Source organism: Oncorhynchus tshawytscha, linkage group LG13 (genome assembly GCF_018296145.1).
Source record: "Oncorhynchus tshawytscha isolate Ot180627B linkage group LG13, Otsh_v2.0, whole genome shotgun sequence".
NCBI lineage: Eukaryota > Metazoa > Chordata > Actinopteri > Salmoniformes > Salmonidae > Oncorhynchus > Oncorhynchus tshawytscha.
Window position 1 is genome coordinate 53,674,186 of NC_056441.1, and position 22,384 is coordinate 53,696,569.

Genomic DNA, 22,384 nt, shown 5'->3' on the forward strand with positions numbered 1-22,384 from the left:
CTATCACTTTTTGAAAAGCACATGTTACCATGAGTGTCTGTACCGTAGCTTGGTTTTTGAGAAGTAATTCCTTTCTTGAAAATAGAGTAAGTCATCCTTGCTATGTTGGCTTTCTCCCTATTGCTCACGTCTCACAAACGTTGTCCAAACCTGTTATGGCAGCCCAGGTTGTCTCATGATGCTGCCTCTTACCTGTCTACACTCTGGCGTCAGATGGGTTCGAGTTTGAGTGGTTTGACCAGGTATGACTGGCATTGAGGCAGGTTATCATCACTCCCATCTCATGCCTGTATTTCAATGATCTTTTCACTTTCTTTGCAGGGTATACATGTGTGGGCAACTCTTTGTATATCTACAGTCTAGGTGCATACTGTAGCTGTACATTCCACTGAGACCCCACAGAAAATATGTATTTTTGAGATGACAATGCTGTAATTGTTTGCCTAAAACCTCAGCAGCTTCAACGGTAGAATCCCCTGGATGTTTTGTGAGACCAATTCCAATAATGAGATAATTCAATCCGGAATATTCTGGCAGAAGGTAAACTCTCATAAAAAGTTGTGTTTTGTTCACCGTGGTACACTGGAATTGCCCGAGGCCTCACTAGCGAGTTGGGTTTTAATTAGAATTCATTAACGTGCAAGTATCCCCCACCACATAACGAGCAGGCTGTCACCCAGCAGATGTGCGATAATTTCCTCATATGTTACCAGTGGAAATGTTATCATGTAAATCTTGGTGGGGCAAACTCAAAATAAATGTTTTAGATGCTTGCCAGCAAAGCCACAACACAACACTAAACAATACATTAATTGCACTATAACGGCGACAAGCGGTGCCCACAAACTGTTACCTCCTACATAAAGCTATCCCAACAGTAGAGCTTTCTTTTCAGCACCATGGAGTGAATCCTTCCCACCGCTTCACCTGGTAATCAGCGGAGCCTTGTCTGGCAGCGAAACAATTCATTCAGCCTTGTTTACTGCCTTTTTTAAAAACATAGCTGATATGGCTGACTTGCTTAAACAAATGTGGTTTATACTGACATTTGAGATGTGCAAACTATGGCATAAGGGAACGATGAGCGGATAAGAGACATTCCGTAATTTCGATTAAGATATTAATGAGCGAGCTAAGACAGACATAGTCAATATAACTATGTGTTCAGCACTTTTGAAATGTACAGCAACAGAATGCAGAACATGGCCTGCTTTTACAGTATTTTCCCTGTACACCAAGTGAGAACCGTAGGATAAATAAAGGGGGCATTTAAGCAGACAATGAAAGCTCTTACAATATTAGATGATGACATTTCTCAAAAACGGGTTATAGGCTGCATGTGCACTGCCGAGTCAGAAGAGTAACATTAGGCGAAATTAAGAGGTGAAAATAGACCAAATTATTAGGGTGAGGCACATGGGCTACTAACAGCTTACTACACAACATACACTTAGCTACAATATACATATCTCCCTGGCATATTACATCATTTATGCAGCAGCATACAGTATAATACATTTTTGGACTCACCTTGTTGTGATGTGCTCACTTGAACAGGAAGGTGGCACGGCGGTCCTTCATGGGTACATTTTGTCATCAAAGAAAGAGAAAGATTTTCAATTCCGAGTTGGATGACCGTTCAAAACGTATTTTCCCAGTCTGAGCGGGTTTATTCCCGACTTCCCAGTTGCAATGCTTGCGGTTAGCCATTGTCACCGATTCCTTCCAAACAACTCATTTTTGAATTTGCGATTTCCAACTTGTTGTGTAATGTTTATATCCAATGGCCGATGAGCACCGATACGTTTTATCTATAATTTCTCTTCATTATTTCTCTTCATATGACAAGGATTAGAAAGGATTTGCCAGTAGATTGTCTACTTGATTCATGGTGATGACTGCTAGCTAAGATTTTGAAAGTAATATGTTGACATGATCAGTCCAATCAAAGCTGCTGTAGATATAACTTGATTTGACGTCATTTTATCTGTGGCCAATGACCTTGAGCCTTCTTGGAAGGGAACTTCTAATCTGTCTATGACAGGACCCAAAGGGCTCACATTCTTGATGTGTACCTGTACTAAAGGAGGGTGACGTAGTGTCCCCATGAGTGACAGAACACTGAGCCAATCACGGTGCAATGCTCCTATTTTCTGCTGGCCTGCCCCACCATCACAGAAAGCACTGAGCTAGGCTGAAACACCTGCGTTTTGGAGCTGCCCCCCAAAAGAGATATTCTTTATTTATTTAGCAAAAAATGTGGGGCTCTGCCGGGTCGCCACTGTATATTACGATGTAAAATATTGTCTGTTGGATAATGTGGAACTTCCTTTTCTGTTTTGTGCGTCCATAGTACCTGTAAGGGTTGGATTAGGGTTCAGTAGCTTGGCTGACATGTTGACTTAAACGAAGAGGTGTTTATCATGATGAGATGACATGGTAATAATGGTCTATCAGGTTGTTGTTATGTGTGGCTTCTTGGTTTTAGTCTAATACCTTCATGGGTCAAGGAAACCCTCACAGTTAGTGTGCTTGTTGAAGAGTTACTAAACAAGTTAATCCAATGGCATCTCCAGCTTTGGACCTTAATTGTTATTTTCAGAGCGTTTTTCTGGAGTGAAGTCAAAGCTTTTCAGGGTGTTTTGAAATGGCTGCTCATAGTTTGCGAAGGAATAAAGTCCAGACAGTGTACTTTGGATCACAATCTGTCTTTTGAGTAGCTACTCTTGATGTTGTGTGTATGATACAGTGTTTGACTGCAGACCCACTGGATTCTTTTGTATAGAGGGAAAAAATAGAGACACCTGCTGGGAATTGGCCCCTGAAAAGAAAAATAAGCTATTGAGATTGAAAGCAGGATACAGTGCAACTCCCCCTCAACTCTTTTCTGGCCTAAAACTTAAAACATGTCATGTTCGATAAATGTACACATTTGGGGTTATTTTTGTAGGCTTAGAACGTTTTTCAAATCATGAGAGCATTAGCACAAGGAAAAATAGAATTCAGAGAAAAATACATCTTGTCAATGTGACTGATGTTAATGCATACAAATTTCCAAATGACTTGTGCAGAAAAAAAATGACCCGTCATAAAGGAAAATAAGTTGATTAGATTACAGCACTTTAATTGGATCCTCTGCGTGCATGAAGCAAGGCCCCAAAAGCACAAACAATGATGCTATCACAGTACAGTATGTACATTCAGGGAGTTGCTGTATAGACCAATGTGTTCCAGCTCTTTAAGTAACATAGCAGGGACAATGGGAACAATATGTTATGTTCAGCGTATTTTTTTAAAAGAGAAATCACGCAGTTGTCTACACTGTTTAGCACAACACCCCCCCCACCCACACACACAAAACTATTAATAATTGACTGCAACCCGGTCATACATGATTTAACAGAACACTTTGTCTCTGGATACAGGCTTCTTCAGAGCTATATTTAGAGAGTTAGGCCAACTTTTTGAATTTTGAATATTGTTTTCATTTGAGATATTCAGTTATATAGCATTATACCATGGCATTGTTGAGTACTCGTTTCTGATTAGCTTGAAGGGCATTCCAGAGTGTGGATTATTTTCCTATAACGCACGGTACACGGTGTATAATAGCAAGCTAGGACTGATGGTTTGGTTAGCTAAACTAGCAAGTCTGTATGTATGGTTACCAAGGCACCTACTGTAGATACAGTATCTATTAAACTTGTTAGCTACTTCAGTAGCCCCGTGTTAATTATCCCTTACTTGTTTAAATATTCCCCATGTAATGTCAATAGTTGGCAAACATGGCTGCTATAGAATGTTGTAGTGTCATGCAAATGCATCACAATGCAGAAACCTCAATGTCCTCTCTAAATACAGTACATGTCTCTGGGCTTCTTTATGTAGATGTTCACAACATTACAACGATTGGCTCTCCCATCAGATTGTCAGATAGCACTCTGGTTAGATTTCATTGAGAAGTTTTTGGGAGACGTGGGTGTGGACACGACGTCAATGCTCAAATTGTGCTGCCATTTGTCTACTAACGAATTCCATTGTCTCCAATCCAGTCCCAAGTAACGAAGTGTCCCCATTAGTGTCATGCTCACAGAGAAAGCCCGTATTTAGCCTACACTACAGTAGCAACAAAATGGGTGTCTTGTTGTCAATGTCATTGGGAAATAGTGGGCTGAAACCTTTAGTGCTCTAATCAGCTACATGGTCTAATTGGCCAACATTTTGACTTCCTTTCCACAAATCAAATGCCACATCCTATGCCCATTGTGGACCACAAGCTTGTTTTAGCGTAATCGGTGATAAGGATTGTAACCCAAACCCATATTATGTGATTGCTCTGTACTGTATGCCGTAGGTCTAACTGATTGTGTGTGTTGTTTTACAGGGTGCGGGCTATGGTGTGGCGGTCTGAGGCATGGCCTGGTTCTGGGCCCCCTGGGTGAACAACACCCAGTAGCCCTGAGATGATGAGTGGCCCTCCGCCCTGGCACTCCTCTAAGTGATGAAGACCCCTGCCATCCTCCTCCTCATCCTGTCTGTCCTGTGCAGAACTGTGGTAGGCACTTTTAACTTTGTTTCTGCTCATTACGGCAGTAGTGATTGTACTTAACATTTACTTTTCAACTTCAATCCATCCATAGAAGTGTGTCAGGTCATTAGAGGCTGCCATCGTTAGTTTGTTGGATTATCCTTAGGAGCTGTTATGAAATGTAAGTCATGCGAAGATGATTCACCGTTCTGAATCACTGCGGTTCATAATGGTCTCAGTGTGCTATATAGAACACAATCAGAGTGCTGGGAAGCTGATCCGAACAGCAGTGCCAGTGTAATGTGCTTTGTATCCTCAATCGATGCAGCTGGTTTAGTGGATGTGTCAGCTTTTATGGAGAACTTAAATTACACCACTACGGTAAGCCAAGGATTTTGTGTTTTATATCCAGTCAGATTTTACACCCAGTCAGGCCCACTACAGTTAGATATTGTGGGGCTTACCCAGATGAGCCCGCTGGGGTTGACCCCTGACCATCCATCCTGTGATTTGTGTCTGGCAGCTTGTGTCAACGAAGTCGGTGAAGCACACAGTGGAGGAATGGAACAAATACAGGAGCGAGTGCCTGCTGAGAATGAGCACGGACCCCACACCCCCAGGTAGGACTCAAAGACCTGTCCTATGTCCTAATCAGGCACACCTGATTGTGGGTTAACTAATAGAATAGAATAACATATAAAACGTTATTGGGTAGACAGTGGAAATATGCCTTTGGCTTCACAGTTATAAAAAAACACCAGGAGCTTCATCCACAGAAACTAGCCAATTCTTAGGATAAGAACCATGAGTCAGGCTTCAACTTAATGTCTGACCCAAAGGACTGGATCCATTGCAGGGCAGTATCCTCATCACTGCTACTGTTTTCCCAAGTGGTCTTCCTCCAAACACTAAACAGTCTCTATCCTGCTTAGTTTAAGACAAAATCTTAGGGATTCAGGGTCTGCTACTGCTTATATACTTACTTCTACCCCCAGGCTTATTCTGCAGCCGCATGTTTGACATGTACGCCTGCTGGCCGGAGGGCATCCCCAACACCACCGTTAAAGTGCCCTGCCCGTGGTACCTCCCCTGGTACAACCAAGGTACTGGTGTGGCATTGGTTAGTGCTTTATGGTTTGGTAGAAGAAATTAGATTCTGTTTCATCCAACTTCTAGCTAGGAGGTTAATGCTAACACCGTTTCTATCTAAAGCCGTGCAGAATCAGGCCCCCAGTGTCTGGTCTGGTGCGTGAAATCACAAGCTCTGCTCGTCGGCTACTGCGTAGAAACCTAGAGGGGGGAAGCCCTAGGGCCTTATTTATAACCGTGCTCCATTTCTGGAAGTCTGCGCACGTACAAAAATATTGAGATTTATAAACTTGACGCACGCCATATGTGTATGCATATTTCCCATTATAAATCAGCCCTGTCGTAAAACTGTGGATACGTGAACGAGCATTAAAAATTTGCCTGGAAAACGCTTCACCTTTTATGGTGACAATAACGCCCTTTATTCGCTGTATAATTTGGAACTATTGGAATTACGCCATGGCATACAAGAGACACGTTGTTGTTTAATAGTTTATCAAAAGATTATTGGGTTTTTGGTTGTCCTGCCTTGGTATAGACTCTGAGATTAAATAAGCAATGATGTCACGCTCCTATCGCACAGCAATACTGTAACCTTACCCTGTCAAATATTTTACATAAGCTACCAGCCTATTTACTGTGTTGGCAAAATGTAGCAGTGATTTATGATGTGTCTGGAACAGGACTGTGTCCGTTTCTGAACGTGAAAACAATGGCAAATTGTCATGGGCCTGCCAGCAGTTTGAATTCAATTTTATATCAACTTTTCCCCCAACCTAAATACGATGGACTGCCCGCGCATTCTGAAACATTGTAGGGCTGCTACATTTTTAAAATTATAGTACTTACAGTTCTATTTCTCGTGTACTTTAGTTCTATTTGGCTTTTGTATTTATTTTAGTAATACTGATTTTCATTACTGTATTGTTGGGAAAGAACATGCAAGAAAGGCATTTCACTGTATTTGTGCAAGTGACAATTAAAATGTGAAACTTAATTCATACTGTAGACCTACTCCAATGTAAACGATCGGCTGTTAAATTCGACTGTAGACTAAATGCTGTATTATAAACTGCGCTGCCTATGCTATTGCAAATCCTGAAATACATATAGCCTCTTTACATGGCTACTAGGTCCAATTAAACGAGAGATGCACATGGTAATTGTTGTATGGCTCCTTCGGGAATATGAACCCATCACGGACAGAAAAGTGAGGAATATATTCTGCAATAGTTATGAAAATAGGAAAGACATTTCTATGTCAAATGATAAGATTCCTATGTCAAATTGTTTTTGACCAAACGAATCTAACATAGATTTTCGCCCCCTTCTAACTAATGGAAAATGTTGCATTCTTGTTAATATGTTTTCCTGATTTTAGTTTTTTATGAGTAAGCTTTTCATCATATCCCCCATTTCCACAAAACACTTACTTGCCAGCTTGCCATACAATATCTCCACTAGCAGATGTGCTTTTGCATGGTCTAAAGTTTGCGGGAAAGTGAACACATTCTCATGTCAAGTATTTTTTTTAAAGTAAATACCAACTTTTTTGTGAAAACTGGCGCACGCACATTTTGGGCTATATTTTGTACATACACATGGTTTATAAATGAGGCCCCTGGTCTGCCCTAAAAAGCCTATGTAAATTACGATCGACAGAACGGACCCAGCAAAAAACTATTTTGGCCTCTAAAATGTGTTTATTATGATTATGTTCGATCCCCACTGTGAATAATTTTAAAGTCCACTACAAATCGAGATATTAAATTAAATTGTGATCCATTCTGACTACTACATTTGTCGTCACACAGGACCGTGTGCTGACACAGACCCATCACGGGCTGGGAGGCTATTAGGAGGCTCCCCTCAACGCTCAGTCAGGATGAAAGCGACTACATTAACCATGATCCTTTGCTAGTTATTGCCACTTTCAACATGATCCTTAACAATTTTGTGGTGCCATTCAGATCCATTCAGCGATATGGCGTGCTTAACATTCAAATAGTTCCGGCTTCATGCGCCATCGGGAATACGTGTATGACGTCAGCACTATCACTATCTGCTGGTTTTAATGTCTATGTGCAGAATTGAATTTGTCTCATCTGTTTGCCTTCTTCCTTTATCTCTCCCTCCCCGTGTCTGTGCAGTTCGTAATGGATATGTGTTGCGGGAGTGTGGGCCTGATGGCCAGTGGGCCATTAACAACACCAGTAGCACCTGGAGGGACCACTCCCAGTGCAACGCAGACAATAACCAGCAGGTGGCACAGGTAATACCCATCATGCACCATTCCTGAAGTAGACCCTCCTCTCAGAGCGCATAATAACATGCATGGCTAAGAGTAGGACAGTAGACTTTTAAAGGATTCATGCTTTTAATGACTGAATGTGACTTTTAGAAAACTACACCAGTAGCCTTAGGAGACCCACCAAGTACTGACAGATATTTTGAGAGGTAAACTAATTAATAGCCATTCAAAAAGCAAGGATTAATAGAGTAGGTACTCCATTGGGATTCCACCTGTAGGGGACATAGAAACGCAATTACCAGAATGGCCATTCTTTTACGATAATGCCAGAGTGCTCTGATTGCTTATGAATGTTGAGGTAGGCTAGCAGCAGCAGCACTTGTCGCTGTGCCCCAATGTTGACGTCCACTCATCCCTATCAGCATGCTCAACTCGCGTCCTCCTTACCCTCTCTTAATTTCACATCTACTGCTGCACTCCATTACGAGCTCAGTAAAGAATGGCCCGTTTACTACGTACATATAAAAGATCTCATTACTTAGTCGGTATTACATACAGGGTTATAGATCTGCCAGGGCTACGGGGGTGAGCGCTGAAAGACACACAGTCCTTTCTTTATGAAGAGGGAGACAGCCGTCACCTAGGGGTTATGTTGTTGCTGGCAACCGATGACGCAACGCTGCATTGCCTCATTGGCCCCACAACTGAAATGTACTCCAGTCTGCAGCCAGACTTTCTGATGATAAGAAAAATAGGTGGGCAAACGTTTATCACCGTTCACGGCCATTTGTAGTGAATAAAACAACGCTCCCTATGTTTCCAATGCATTTTTCCATGATAGTTGGGTAAATGTGCGTTTTACGCTCCACTTCACCTTTGTTTGACACCAGTTACACTCACATGTTCTAATCTGTGAGATTCATGAACCTAGAGTATACAATAATGGAGTGTCACATATTTTCAACAGGAGCTTATTAGTGTACTGAGCGTCATTAAAGCGTTCATGAGCATTTTCCGAGGCATAATAGGCATCAAGACAAGAGGACTTCTTGCAGTCAGTGCATCTGCTTCGTCTGTATCTGTGTCTCTGTTTGCACTCTACTAAAAGGACAGGGCATTTGTTCAGTACAGCACATCCATAAGAGAGTCAGAGAGTTATAGGATGAAAACAGGGTCATGTTGTTCCCTCGTCTACTTGGGATTTGAGTGCAGGTCTTTATGTGTCCACAGGAGAACCAGATGGTGATCTTGGCCTACTTCCGGGTGATGTACACTGTGGGCTACTCTCTGTCCCTGGCCAGCCTTTCCCTGGCCCTTGTCATACTGCTCATCTTCAGGTAAATACTGGCTCTGACCACAGTCGTAAACAGCATACAGTACATCTTTATATGTCAAATTCTGACATTTTAAAGTGTAAATTACAAACTTTAGAACCTTGGATACACTACAAGTTTGCATTTCCTGCTGTGCAGGAAAATTCGCAGTAACAAAAGGGTGATCAAATTAAGATCCTACATCTGTATATGACATATACATGATGCTGGAAAGAATTTTGTGATACAGTAATCTCAATGTCAAGTGTTGTACACTAGGAAACTAAGGTGCACCAGGAACTATATCCACACCAATCTGTTTGCGTCCTTCATCCTGCGAGCCATATCCATCCTCACCAGAGATGCTGTCCTCACCAGGGACACCCCCGAGTTCAGAGACAACAGAGACGTGTCCAATGTCCTCAGTGATCAGGTCGGGAACTAAAGGCTATACACACTAATGCAGGTTATAGAAACACACACTCACACAAACAAACAGTTTACAGACTCAATTCATCACTCGTACTTTGGACAGCCATCCTTGACCTCTTCCCCTGACCTTTGCCCCCAGGCTCTCTCTGGCTGCCGTGTGGCCCAGGTGCTGATGCAGTACTGTGTGGGGGCTAACTACTACTGGCTGCTGGTGGAAGGACTGTACCTTCACAACCTGCTGGTGCTCATGGTCTTCTCTGAGAACAGCTACTTCTGTGGATACCTCTTCATCGGCTGGGGTAGATACATACACACACTCACACATACAGATGGACACACACACACATATGATAAATTATGTAAATGCTGTTTCCTGACAGTAATGTATGGGTTTATGACACTGTGTGTAGGAACCCCAGTGTTATTTGTGGCCCCCTGGATTATAGTTCGGTACCTGTACGAAAACACACGGTGAGTCACTCTCATTTCCATTCCGTTTTATTTCCTCCTCACCTGTTACTAAAAACAAAATTACAACTAAGAGATTGTGACTCACCACCTCCCAGGTGCTGGGAGATCAACGAGAACATGGCACACTGGTGGATCATTCGCACACCCATCCTCCTGGCCATTCTGGTGAGTGTGTGTTGATGTGCGTGTCGACTGTGTTGTGCGACCCTAAAGCAATGGGGGCCTATGGGTGAGTCATTCGTCAACGCCCCCGCTCCCCCGCAGTTTTGTCTCTTTGAAGTTAGCAGACCGTGACAAACCTGGGGAAATTGTGCGAACGTGAAAGCTGACTGGTGCATGTTTTGGTTTCCGGAATGCGCTGTGCCTTAAAATGAATGGATGACTCATAAAACTAGAAGAGATAAAAATGAATGTCACCAGGTTTCTTTTCTTTTCTTAGTAACACTTAGGAATAAGGACCTAGACTTTTAATATTTATGTTGAACACGTTCTTGAAGCTTGAATCCACCTTATCTTGAGAGTATTTAATTAGCATCTCTCAGTAAAACTCCGCGAGGAAGAGAATATACTTTTTTTCTGTGGTATTTTGCATCAGAAGCAACATGCCAGAAGAGATGAGGATTCACATATGACTTGCCATTTGTCCCACAACTCTTGCATTTCCCCTCAGGACAAAATGCCTAACATGGTTTGACATAATCACTAATGTTAGACAATTACTGTGTTTTGCATTTCTGTTTCACCTTCCGTATATTTGTGTAATTACACGGCTCATCTGTAAAAGAGGCCTTGGTCTCAGCATGACTCCCTGTCAAAATAAAGGTTAAATAAATAAAAGGAGTAATTCATACGTAATATGGCGTGCAGCTGCACTCTGTCACCTGGACTTTGCAGTTAATACCCCTAACATGCTGCAGTCTGACTTTGGAACTCAAACTTTAGCTTTTCACATTATTGTGGAATTCTCACATACTCACCCTGCTTCAACAGTAGCAGTTATGCTTGTTTCCCTTTCTCATATAACACTGAAATGCTACAGAACAGACCTATTAGGATATATATCCTTTTTAGATGTCAGATTGTTAAATTTTCTTGTTGGCGTCAATAAAGCTAATATTGGGTGCTTTGATGTTCATTTTTTTTTATTCCAGGTCAACTTTTTCATATTTATTCGGATCATACAGATCCTTGTCTCCAAATTAAAGGCACGCCAAATGAGGTACACAGATTATAAATTCAGGTAAGAAAGATACAGCACCTTCTAATCCACAAATTACGTAACAGCAAACCAGAATAAAAACACAAAACAAACACCGTATTGTAGCTTCTGAAACTGATTTAGTCAACTCATTGCTTTACACATGTCTACGTGTTTCTTGCCATGTAACTTTTGTCTCTGTCGTATGCCTTGTTAAACGTCCTTCCATTCACGGAACATTGCTGTACGATGTTGTCAACTATCGTCTGGCGTGAACACGCAAGGACTCTGCTCTTGTGGCGAGCCAGAAGACATTGATGACCTAACACTATCCACACTAAAGACATTTGCTTCAAACTCCGTTGACATCCATTACCTCAATAATCCATCACTAAGTTGACTTGCACTTCTACTAACCCTTTATGGCATGCAGAGTAAAGGGAGCTGTGGAATCCCTTTGATGTTTCTGTGGTATTCGAAGGGGCCTTCCCGTCCTTTGATTGTGAGCCGTGGTCCTTTGAGAAGGCATAGACTTTTTTAATGGAACCAGCCACATCCAGGAAACCAGTCGCATACCTAATCCTCTGAACTAAGCCTGGCCTCGAGGCACGCTGGACAACATGAGTCTGATTGGAATCTAAGCACAAATGCAGCTGATACACAAGATTCTGATCCACCAAAAGAGTCACGGGAAGAGGAGGCTTTTTTTGATTTCCCAAGATGCTTTGTTTGAAGCCGTTACTTACCATCCCTGAGTCTGAGTCCAGGTGTGGAAGTTGTGGCTTTCCTTGTTTGGCGTTTTATGTGTTTGTGTTTGTGTGAAACGTGAACCATCCATTGATGTCATTGATGAAAGAGATTCACCATATGGGACCAAACAGACCTCTCTAATAATTGCCCTTGCTTGGCTATGTAAAGGATGCTCTGTGTGTGCAGGTTGGCAAAGTCCACTCTGACCCTCATCCCTCTCCTGGGCATCCATGAGGTTGTCTTTGCCGTGATGTCAGAGGAACAGACAGAGGGCATCCTCCGAAATATCAACCTCTTCTTTGAACTTTTCTTCAATTCTTTCCAGGTAATATGAGGAGGTACAAAGGTTACGCATTTGTGTGTGTGTGTGTGCGTGCGTGCAGGCATTCTTTCTTGTTTCTGCATGTTATTTCTCTCAGTGTTGCTTCTGTTAGGTGTGTGTTAGATGTGTGTGTTAGAAAATGGAGAGCACTCTTCTTCTGATACCTGTCTCTCTCTCTTCCCGCAGGGTCTCCTGGTTGCCATCCTGTACTGCTTCGTCAATAAAGAGGTGAGTAGTAACGAAGTGAAGTGTGCTCTCAACCAAGCCCAGGTCAAAACAAGTGCACTTGAACATCAGTAGCAAACACCTGAGGTGATGGCACATTCATCTCTGTTTGTTCCTATGAGAAGCCAGCGCTTTCTGTGACCTGCTGGGTATGTCACCTTGTCACTGTGGGTTAGCTGTCACACAGAGAAGCTCACTACCTACGTCAATGGGGCAACGGGATGTCAGTGAGGGGCCCAGCCATGTGTAGAGTCAAGAAGTGTATAGGCCACTGTGACATGAAGGGTCCAATGTATCTCCTGTGGAGATATGGGCTAGTTTGGTTGAGGTAGCCTACAGAGTAGTGAGTAAAGAGAATAATGATCAAATTTGAAATAATTTGTCTTTTGGTCTGACCAGATCAAAAGGTCAGGGAAAACTCATTACTTTCCCTCGTTCATCCCTCTCTCTCCATCTGTCCCAGGTGCAGTCAGAGATAAAGAAGAAGTGGCAGCGATGGAAGCTGGGCATGAACGTCCTGGACGACCTTCGCAACACCGGCAGCAACACGCTACAGGGGGGCACCAGCGGAGGGCAGTGCCACCACGACCCGCCCTGCCAGCCTGACTGTCCACAGGAGGATACCCACAACCTCTCCTCAGACGCCTCCGCCTCAGGGCCGCATGCCCACCCACGCCCACACCACCACCCAGGGGCCAAGAAGGGCAAGGCCTACTGCTACATTTCCGCCCGCAAGCAGGTGCTGAACGGCCTTGATGGAACTCCGCTGGGCAACGGGGGAGGAGAAGGAGTCATCAAATACTCTGAGAGCTACTGCTGAGTGGCCCTGTTGGGGTCTAATGAGGGCTAACGAGTAGCTGGCTACCTTTGTAATTTCTAGTGGAAGGAATCCGAACCAGACAATCACCTGCTTCCAATTCAGTTGTGTACTCCCAGATCTATGTGGCCTACTTGGTGTTTCGTGGAACCCATGTCTTAATAATTGTGTGAACATGATCCGGGACTCTTTGGATGATTGCCAGAATGCCTTTTCTGCCCTGGCCAATCAGGCTATGTGTTGTGACTCCCATAGGCTTCCAGTGGGAGATAAGATGACCCATCCCAAGTGCAATATCGCCGCAATCGACCCAGATGTTGAGGAAAGCTACTACTTAAATTAGGAAATGAACACCGTCCAACCTTTATCTGCTCAGATTTGACTGTTTTGGGGGGTTTGCCTCTTTGTTCTCTACCTCTCGCTCTACTTGTGGACAAAATGGAAATGTTACGTACCAACCGTGGACCGTCTTTTCATGTGCAATGGATATTCTAACAATAGTTTGTTTTATATGTTGGTATTGGAAAAAGTCTCTGTGAGGGACTTGGAGAAGGCAAGAGGTGAGCAAACCAATATTGTCTTCCCCAGTGAGTTAGCCACACACACACACACACACACACACACACTATGGTTTCCCTAGGCAACAAAACCATAGTTTTTTTCTTGTAGCTTTTCCAGACTAACCACAACCACTTACCACCCAGCTGAAGGCTTTACATCCTGCTGAGCACAGGTCGTAACATGCCAAGATGGCATCTCTCCTCTGCTTCTGGCGATTAATGTCCCAACACCCCTGCTGCCATGTAGCTTAAATCAAAATGGGGCAATAGGAAATGGCTCTCTACACGATAGACCACAGCCACAAAATACACATTTAGTATTCTGCTGCGTGCGTGTCGATGGTATGCTGTAGGTCTACATGTCTGACGTCATGTTTGCAAAGCTAGGATCCATTCTGTTCATCCTCTGTGAAGATGTCTGGTACGTTACATACATCTGTGTAAGGTTGCCAAAAACTCCATGCTGGAATCTGTGAGAAACTAAATATTTTGCACTGATCTCACCCTCAGTGAAGTTTTGAAATACCAATTACCCAATATGAGTTTAGCTAAAGGTGCTTTATTTTAACCCAGCTAACAATCCCCCAGTCCTATTGGTTTCAATCTAAAACTAGTACAGCACAACCCTAACTTCTCCAGATATAGCTTGACTACTCGGTGTGTCTGGATCTGTCTGAGCGTCCAGAGCCCTCAGTTCATTTGACCTTTTGTAATTAGTCTCTTCTTGAGGGTCACATTGCACCTAATGGCTCCCCACCGGTTGAACAGGGGTTCTGTATAAATGTAGGCGATTAAACCAGACAATTTCCAACTTCCCTTTTGAAATAGCTCCTCTAACCCGCATACACAGAGGCCCCATCTTCACACATACCAATGGAGTAATGAGGTAGCCCTGTTTTTCTGTCTTTCCATTCACTCCAAATGGGGCTAACCCGTTACCCAAACATGTCCACCATCTCTCAGTGTCATCAAAATGTAGCATGTCAAACTAATGAACATTCATTTTATCACCAGGAGTATTCCTACTAGGGTCATTACTGGTGCTTGACAGAGGGGCCTCAACGCCTCTGGTGGCATAGATCATTACCCTAGTGTGTGTGTGTGTGTGTGTGTGTGTGTGTGTGTGCTATTATCTTAATTTCCAAAGTGGCTTGGCTGATCCTCACAACTGAAATAGCATTCACAAACTGAGCATTGCACTTCACAAATATCTTCTAGTATAATGTACCTTTGGCAACATGCACGCGTAGCCTTTGGAATTTCTTTGGCAAACATTACAAAATACTGTATTGTTTGTAAAACAGCTTATGTCAGACATTGACCTTTCAATTAAAAAATGACCAGATGTAGCATATAGTTAGTTAGCATTGCTAGTATGTGTTACAGTGGTGTGCCGTGACCTGGATCTAGAGAGTGGACCCAGTAAACCGAGGTCAAAGGGAGGTAGATTCAGTTGATGCTTATGTTAGAACCTTGCAGTGGGTTAGGACTGTACTGTCACCCTGGACCCAAAATACATTGGGTCCATTGTGGCAGAGGTGGAACGTGTTACATAAACGGACATGACCTTCTGACGTGACTCCACATGTTCTATATACCTGTCAACGGGTAAACTTGGCGCACTGACACTCAAATGATATTTAACTCTGTGTGAGTAGGTTATCATCACATGGACATTACTGTACAAAGAGCAGCACAAAATCTCACATGTAAAACTGTGACATGAATGGACACTATTTTTACTCACTTTTTATTTACATGTTTGTTATTTAAATTAAATTATTCTTAATCTGACAGTGTTTGTCTATTGTTTTTTTTGTAACTAATAAAAAATGGGACATTAATAATGACATGACAACTTTGCTGTTGAGCTTCCTTTAATCAAAAAGTAAATCACATTGCATTTCATCCAGATTAAAAGCTGTTTGGGCAATTAAATATTTGGTGTCCTGAGTTTGACATAGCAGGTGTAGGGGCGCGCCAGGCGACCATGAAAGTAGGATACTACACTGGCGTCAATTTCCTCTGGAGGTTTGGTGCCCCTGAAGGTGAAGCGCTGAAGAAGGGAAGTAAAGAATAGGAAGAGCACCGTCCTGGGAATCCCCATCTCATCTCCCAGGCAGCACCGCTTCCCTGATGGACAGTGAGAGAGGAGAGAAGTTACCTTCAGCGGTCAACCTACAATCCTGAGACTGAAACCTACAAATTGGCCTGGATTGATATATGCAAAACCTATCAAACAAAATGCTAGCCATGTGTATGTACATTGTGTGATGATGTTGAGTCTTTTTCTCTCTGAGAGCTACTACAGAGTGGTTATTGTTTTTCACATTCTCATATTATTCTATTACACAATTGTAACATCATTTTACCCAGTCCAAAAACAAGAAATCCGTTGTTTTCCTTAAAGACTCCATTGTCATCCAGGAAGTTCTCTGGGTCAAACTCATCCGGGTTCTTGAACAGTTTGGGGTCAAACAGCACAGATGACAACAGTGGAAACACTGTGGTTCCCTGGAAGAATTACAAAAGAGTAATTACATAAAACAATTGACAGTTTAACAAGTAAAAAATAATAGACGTGTAGGATAGGTTTGCGGAACTGGTGGTCACCTTTGGGATGCGGTAGTTGTGGAACGTTGTGTCTCGGGTCATTTGGTGAGGGAAAGCAATGGGAGCAAGACTCATACTTCTCTGTATTTCGTGGATGACAGCGTCCGTGTAGGGCATCTTATGTCTGTCGTCAACTGTGGGGACTCTGTTTGAGCCAATCACCTCGTCTATCTCCTTCTGAACTTTCTCTGAGGGAGATAGACAGTCATAGGCCTTCATAGCATTTGGGTTAATATACAGTGTTTATAGTCTGTTGGGAATTATGAAATGCCTGCATGTATGTGCTGCTTACATGGTGTGTAATGTAAACTCTATGTTGCAGCTATTTGGCTGGTTTACCAGTACTATTTTCTATTTAGCAATAAATTAGTATAATTTCAATAACAGTGATAAAGAAGAAAGAATACCTTGGATGTCAGGGTACTTGATCATCATCAGACAGGCGTGTGATAGGGTGGAGGACTGGGTCTCCGTGCTGGCAGCAAACAGATCCCACACACACGGAAACAAGTTGTCATAGTTGAACTCGGTCTCGGGCTGACCCTTCTCCTAAGGAAAGTTGGAAGACACCTCTAAATCCTATACTGATAGATTTGTGAAAAAGTACGATTTTTGCACAAAGATTCAGACCCACGTAAACATTGATCATATATTGTTGGTGCTATTACAATATGTTGATACCGTGTAAGAGGTTCAACATCAAATTCCAGGAATCAATCACTGTTTTACCTCCAGCATTTTAACCAGGAAGACGTCGAAGTAGTCCTGGGGGTTAAAGGTGTCCAGGTTTTTAAGGCGACGATCTGCTTCCTCTCGTATGTAAGCTTTGGCCTTGTCTATGGCCTTAAACAGCTCATGGTGTTTTCCTGGAAAGCACTCAACAATTCTCGGGGAAATGTTGTACAGCTAGAAGAGACGCAACATTGGAAACATGGGAAGGAAAGAAGGGGTGGTTGTTATATTCAAATGGTGACCCACATACTTTTGTTATCATTATCCATTTCGGCAGGCAAGCTTATAAGACACAATCAAGTCATGCTTTAGAAGAGCTGGTATAGATAAATAACAGGCATACAGTGCATATCATAAGTATTTATCCACCTTGGTTTTTTTTCCACATTTTGTTGCATTACAAACTGGGTTTGAAATGTATATATTTATGATTTCTTTGTCACTGATCTACACAAAATACCAAATAATGTCAGTGAAAATAACATTCTATACATTTCTACAAATTAAATTGGTTATATAAGTATTTGCCCCCTTTGTTGTGGCAAGCCTTATTAGGTTCAGGAGTCCATTTACCTAACAAATCATAGAAGTTGCATGGACAATAATAGGGGTTAACATGATTTATTGAATGACGACACCATCTCTGTACCCCACACATACAATTATCTGTAAGTACCTTCCCTTGAGTAATGTTTTTTGAGCACAGATTCAACCACATTGGCTTTTCCAATGCCTCGCAAAGAAAGGCACCAATTGTTATACACAAATGATTCTTTTTTTACAGACACTGAATAACTCCTTGAACATGGTAAAGTTATTAATTAGGCTTTAGATTGTGTATCAATACAACCAATCCTAAAAAAAAGTGAAATCACTGAGCGGTTTCCTTCCTTTCTGGCAACTGAGTTAGGAAGGACACCCTTCCCCCCCCCCTCCCATCTATCAATAGGGGCCCATCTTTTCTAGACATTGGAAAACCTCCCTGGTCTTTGTGTCTGAATCTGTATTTGAAATTCACTGGTTGACTGAGGGACCTTACAGGTAATTGAAGGCACTGTATGTGCTACCATACCATTGCCATTTTGCTTTTGAGCATGTCGAAGTATGTATAGACAGGCTTGTAGAGGATCTGAAACTCTGGGTCGTTGTATTCAAACTTGCGCCCAAAGACGATGGACCAGAATAGGTTGATAATAGAATGGAACAGGAGTTCTTTGGGGTTGACAGTGGAATCTGGAATAGAGACAGCAGACAAGCATAAACACACATGCTTGCACACCACAGAAGGTTGGTGGCAAATTATATATATATGTATATATATATATATATATATATATATATAAGTATATAAGTATATATTTACTTATATTTATTTATATATATATATATTTACCCATTTTTCTCCCCAATTTCATGATATCCAATTGGTAGTTACAGACTTGTCCCATCGCTGCAACTCCTGTACGGAATTGGGAGGCGAAGGTCGAGAGCCATGCGTCCTCCGAAACACGACCCTGCCCAGCCTTACTGCTTCTTGACCGAAGTCAGCGTGCATGCACCCGACCCGCCACAAGGAGTCACTAGAGCGCGATGGGACAAGGATATCCCGGCCGGAATAAGTGGTAAGGTATCAAATACATTAAAACACATGGTGTCTATGTGTTTGATGCCATTCCATTCACTCTTTTCCAGACATTATTATGTACCGACAGATGTCACAGACAAAAACAACATACCTCCATATTCACTGAAGGCTTTCACTAGACTCTTAGCTTCCTCTTGGACCCTCTCCTCGAGGCTCCTGCATCCTTTTCCAAGGTTTTTCAGGGACATCAAGGAGAAACTGCGAAGAGTTTTCCACCTCTGCCCATTACTCAATCCCACCCCTAGATTGATGTGTACAACAGGACAGAGAGATAGGATGAACAATGCACAGTACTTCCCTTTTCTAAGCAAAGTCCATTTCCACACAGATTACGACACTATTACACGTGTATCTTACTACATCCATCTTCCAGTCATTTTACTCACCGTGTTCGTTAACGAGTTTCAGGGTAATGGCAGAGTTGGCTCTTCCATTGAACACTTCTCCTTGGTTGACAAAAGCATCCTTGATAGCCTGATAGCCAGAGATCACCACTACAGGTTTGGAGCCCAGCCATACAGTAAACACTGAGCCATATGTCTTACTGAGCTGAGGAGAGATGAGTGGAACCCATTGATTCTTGAAGTATATAACTTATAACTCCTTCATGAACTTTGTACAACTGTCTTATCCCTTCATTTTATCCCATTGTCTTTAAGCAAACGATCAGGGCTGAGTATATTATTTTGGAAATATAATCTGTTACAGTTGCTAGGTAACTGTCCAAAATAAGAATCAGTAATGTTAACTTTTGAAATATCCAAACTCAGTAACATTAGTTTCCCCTCAAGAGGCAATAGAAAAAGACACAAATGATCCATCAAACTCATTTGGTGTGTCTTCATAGTGGTCTCTGACTCGTGATCAGACTCGCTCAGGTGGAACGAACTTCAACATGTGCCTTTTTTAAATGCAGAATTAAATATCATTGACAAAAAAGTATATATATTTAATCCGAACATCCTTTCTGAATAATCCAATAAGTAATCATCTCATTTTTCAAAAATATCTGTAATCTGATTACAATATTTTTGGTGGTACGTAACTGATTCGTATTGTAATCAGATTACATGTAACTGATCACAGTACATGTAATTAGTTCATCCTCAACGCTGCAAACAATGTATACTGTAGCGTCAAATTATTAAAACTATAATATTGACCTATGACTGCAGTACTTGCATCCGTAGCTACATCTATGACTTTAAGAGAGTCAAACAGATTGTAGCTTTTAACTGACCTTCATGTAGGACTTGTCCGGTCGTTTCAGATCCATTTGTAACAGGTTACCAAGCAGAGGAATTGGTGAAGGACCCGGAGGCAAACGTCCATAGCTGCTCTGTTTCCCCATGTACTTCCAAAGTAAAATAATAACCACTATAGCCATTATTATGGACAAAATGTTAGTCTGCAGTACATGTAGTAAATCCATGTTCAAGTTACTTAAGGACTAAGATGTGTCCGAGCAGTGTGGCAACTCTTAGCTATGTACTGTAGGCAAAGAGAGAAAGTGGAACGTTGTGTGCAAGATGTTACAGGTAAGCTGTGGTTGGAGCGTAGACAGGAACTATCATTTAGTGAATGACTAATAAACAAGAAAGATGTGTCTGACGACTGTCATAAAAAAATAGTGACTCTTTTAAGGGCTCCTCACAACACCCCTGGGGTATGTAGAGTACGCTCTCCTGCACTGTATGTAGCCTATTTTAGGGTAGCCTTCCACAAGCTTCCCACAATAAGTTGGGTTAATTTTGGCCCATTCCTCCTGACAGAGCTGGTGTAACTGAGTCAGGTTTGTTAGCCTCCTTGCTCGCACACGCTTTTTCAGTTCTGCCCACAAATTGTCTATAGGATTGAGGTCGGGGCTTTGTGATGGCCACTCCAATACTTTGACTTTGTTGTCCTTAAGCCATTTTGCCACAACTTTGGAAGTATGCTTGGGGTCATTGTTTATTTGGAAGACCCATTTGCGACCAAGCTTTAACTTCCTGACTGATGTCTTGAGACATTGCTTCAATATATCCAAATATTTTTCCTTTCTCATGATGCCATCTATTTTGTGAAGTGCACCAGTCCCTCGTGCAGCAAAACACCCCCACAACATGATGCTGCCACCCCCGTGCTTCACAGTTGGGATGCTGTTCTTCGGCTTGCAAGCCTCACCCTTTTCCCTCCAAACATAAAGATGGTCATTATGGCCAAACAGTTCTATTTTTGTTCATCAGACCAGAGGACATTTCTCCACAAAGTACAATTTTTGTCCCCATGTGCAGTTGCAAACCGTAGTCTGACTTTTTTATGCCGTTTTTGGAGCAGTGGCTTCTTCCTTGCTGAATGCCCTTTCAGGTTATATCGATATAAGCCTAGTTTTACTGTGGATATAGATACCTTTGTACCTGTTTCCTCTAGCATCTTCACAAGGTCCTTTGCTGTTGTTCTGGGATTGATTTGCACTTTTTGCAGCAAAGTACGTTCATCTCTAGGAGACAGACCGCCTCTCCTTCCTGAGCAGTATGACAGCTGCGTGGTCCCATGGTGTTTATACTTGCGTACTATTGTTTGTACAGATGAACGTGGTACCTTCAGGCGTTTGGAAATTGCTCCCAGGGATGAACCAGACTTGTGGAGGTCTACCAACTTTTTCTGAGGTCTTGGCTGATTTCTTTTGATTTTCCCATGATGTCAAGCAAAGAGGCACTGAGTTTGAAGATAGGCCTTGAAATACATCCACAGGTACACCTCCAATTGACTCAAATTATGTCAATTAGTCAATCAGAAGCTTCTAAAGCCATGACATCCTTTTCTGGAATTTTCCAAGCTGTTTAAAGGCATAGTCAACTCAGTGTATGTAAACTTCTGACCCACTGGAATTGTGATACAGTGAATTATAGGTGAAATAATCTGTAAACAATTGTTGGAAAAATGCACAAAGTAGATGTCCTAACCGACTTGCCAAAACTATAGTTTGTTAACAAGAAATGTGTGGAGTGGTTGAAAAATGAGTTTTAATGATTCCAACCTAAGTGTATGTAAACTTCCGACTTCAACTGTATATAGGGCAGCAGTCTCTAAGGTGCAGAGTAAAGTATCGGGTGGTAGCCGACTCGTAACATTGACTAAGTTCAGGGCAGGGTACTGGGCGGAGGCTGGCTAGTAACAGTGACTAGGTTCAGGGCAGGGTACTGGGCGGAGACTGGCTAGTAACAGTGACTAAGTACAGGGCAGAGTACTGGGTGGAGGCCAGCTTGTGGTGACTATTTAACAGTCTGATGGCCTAGAGATAGAAGCTGTTTTTCAGGCTCTCTGTGCAAGCTTTGATGCACCTGTACTGTCTCCTCCTTCTAGATTGTAACGGCGTGAACAGGCTGTGGCTCGGGTGGCTGAGGTCCTTGAGGATGGGGCAGGGGCAAAGCCAAATTTGCACCTTCTTGACCACAT

At 42.4% G+C, this 22,384-nt stretch overlaps 2 protein-coding genes across 2 annotated transcripts in view; one reads left to right on the top strand and one right to left on the bottom strand.

The window, feature by feature from the left end:
- Positions 1-15,811, top strand: part of LOC112266063 (glucagon receptor-like) — a 28,962-nt gene extending 13,151 nt beyond the window's left edge. The window contains exons 2-14 of the mRNA XM_042295917.1: positions 4,385-4,555; positions 5,052-5,148; positions 5,524-5,631; positions 7,768-7,889; positions 9,099-9,205; positions 9,461-9,614; positions 9,753-9,912; positions 10,024-10,084; positions 10,180-10,249; positions 11,236-11,324; positions 12,219-12,357; positions 12,541-12,582; positions 13,043-15,811. Of these exons, the coding sequence (XP_042151851.1) occupies positions 4,502-4,555; positions 5,052-5,148; positions 5,524-5,631; positions 7,768-7,889; positions 9,099-9,205; positions 9,461-9,614; positions 9,753-9,912; positions 10,024-10,084; positions 10,180-10,249; positions 11,236-11,324; positions 12,219-12,357; positions 12,541-12,582; positions 13,043-13,399 (1,560 nt within the window). The 5' untranslated portion in view covers positions 4,385-4,501 and the 3' untranslated portion in view covers positions 13,400-15,811. The remainder of the gene's footprint in view (positions 1-4,384; positions 4,556-5,051; positions 5,149-5,523; positions 5,632-7,767; positions 7,890-9,098; positions 9,206-9,460; positions 9,615-9,752; positions 9,913-10,023; positions 10,085-10,179; positions 10,250-11,235; positions 11,325-12,218; positions 12,358-12,540; positions 12,583-13,042) is intronic.
- A 16-nt stretch (positions 15,812-15,827) lies between these two features.
- LOC112265133 (cytochrome P450 2M1-like) lies at positions 15,828-20,433 on the bottom strand. The gene is made up of 9 exons (XM_024442197.2): positions 20,187-20,433; positions 19,333-19,495; positions 19,038-19,187; positions 18,374-18,534; positions 17,299-17,475; positions 16,977-17,118; positions 16,570-16,757; positions 16,329-16,470; positions 15,828-16,089 (listed from the first exon to the last, which is right to left on the bottom strand). Exons 1-9 carry the CDS (start codon positions 20,376-20,378, stop codon positions 15,890-15,892), a joined length of 1,515 nt encoding a protein of 504 aa, XP_024297965.1. The 5' UTR covers positions 20,379-20,433; the 3' UTR covers positions 15,828-15,889.
- Positions 20,434-22,384: the final 1,951 nt, after the last annotated feature.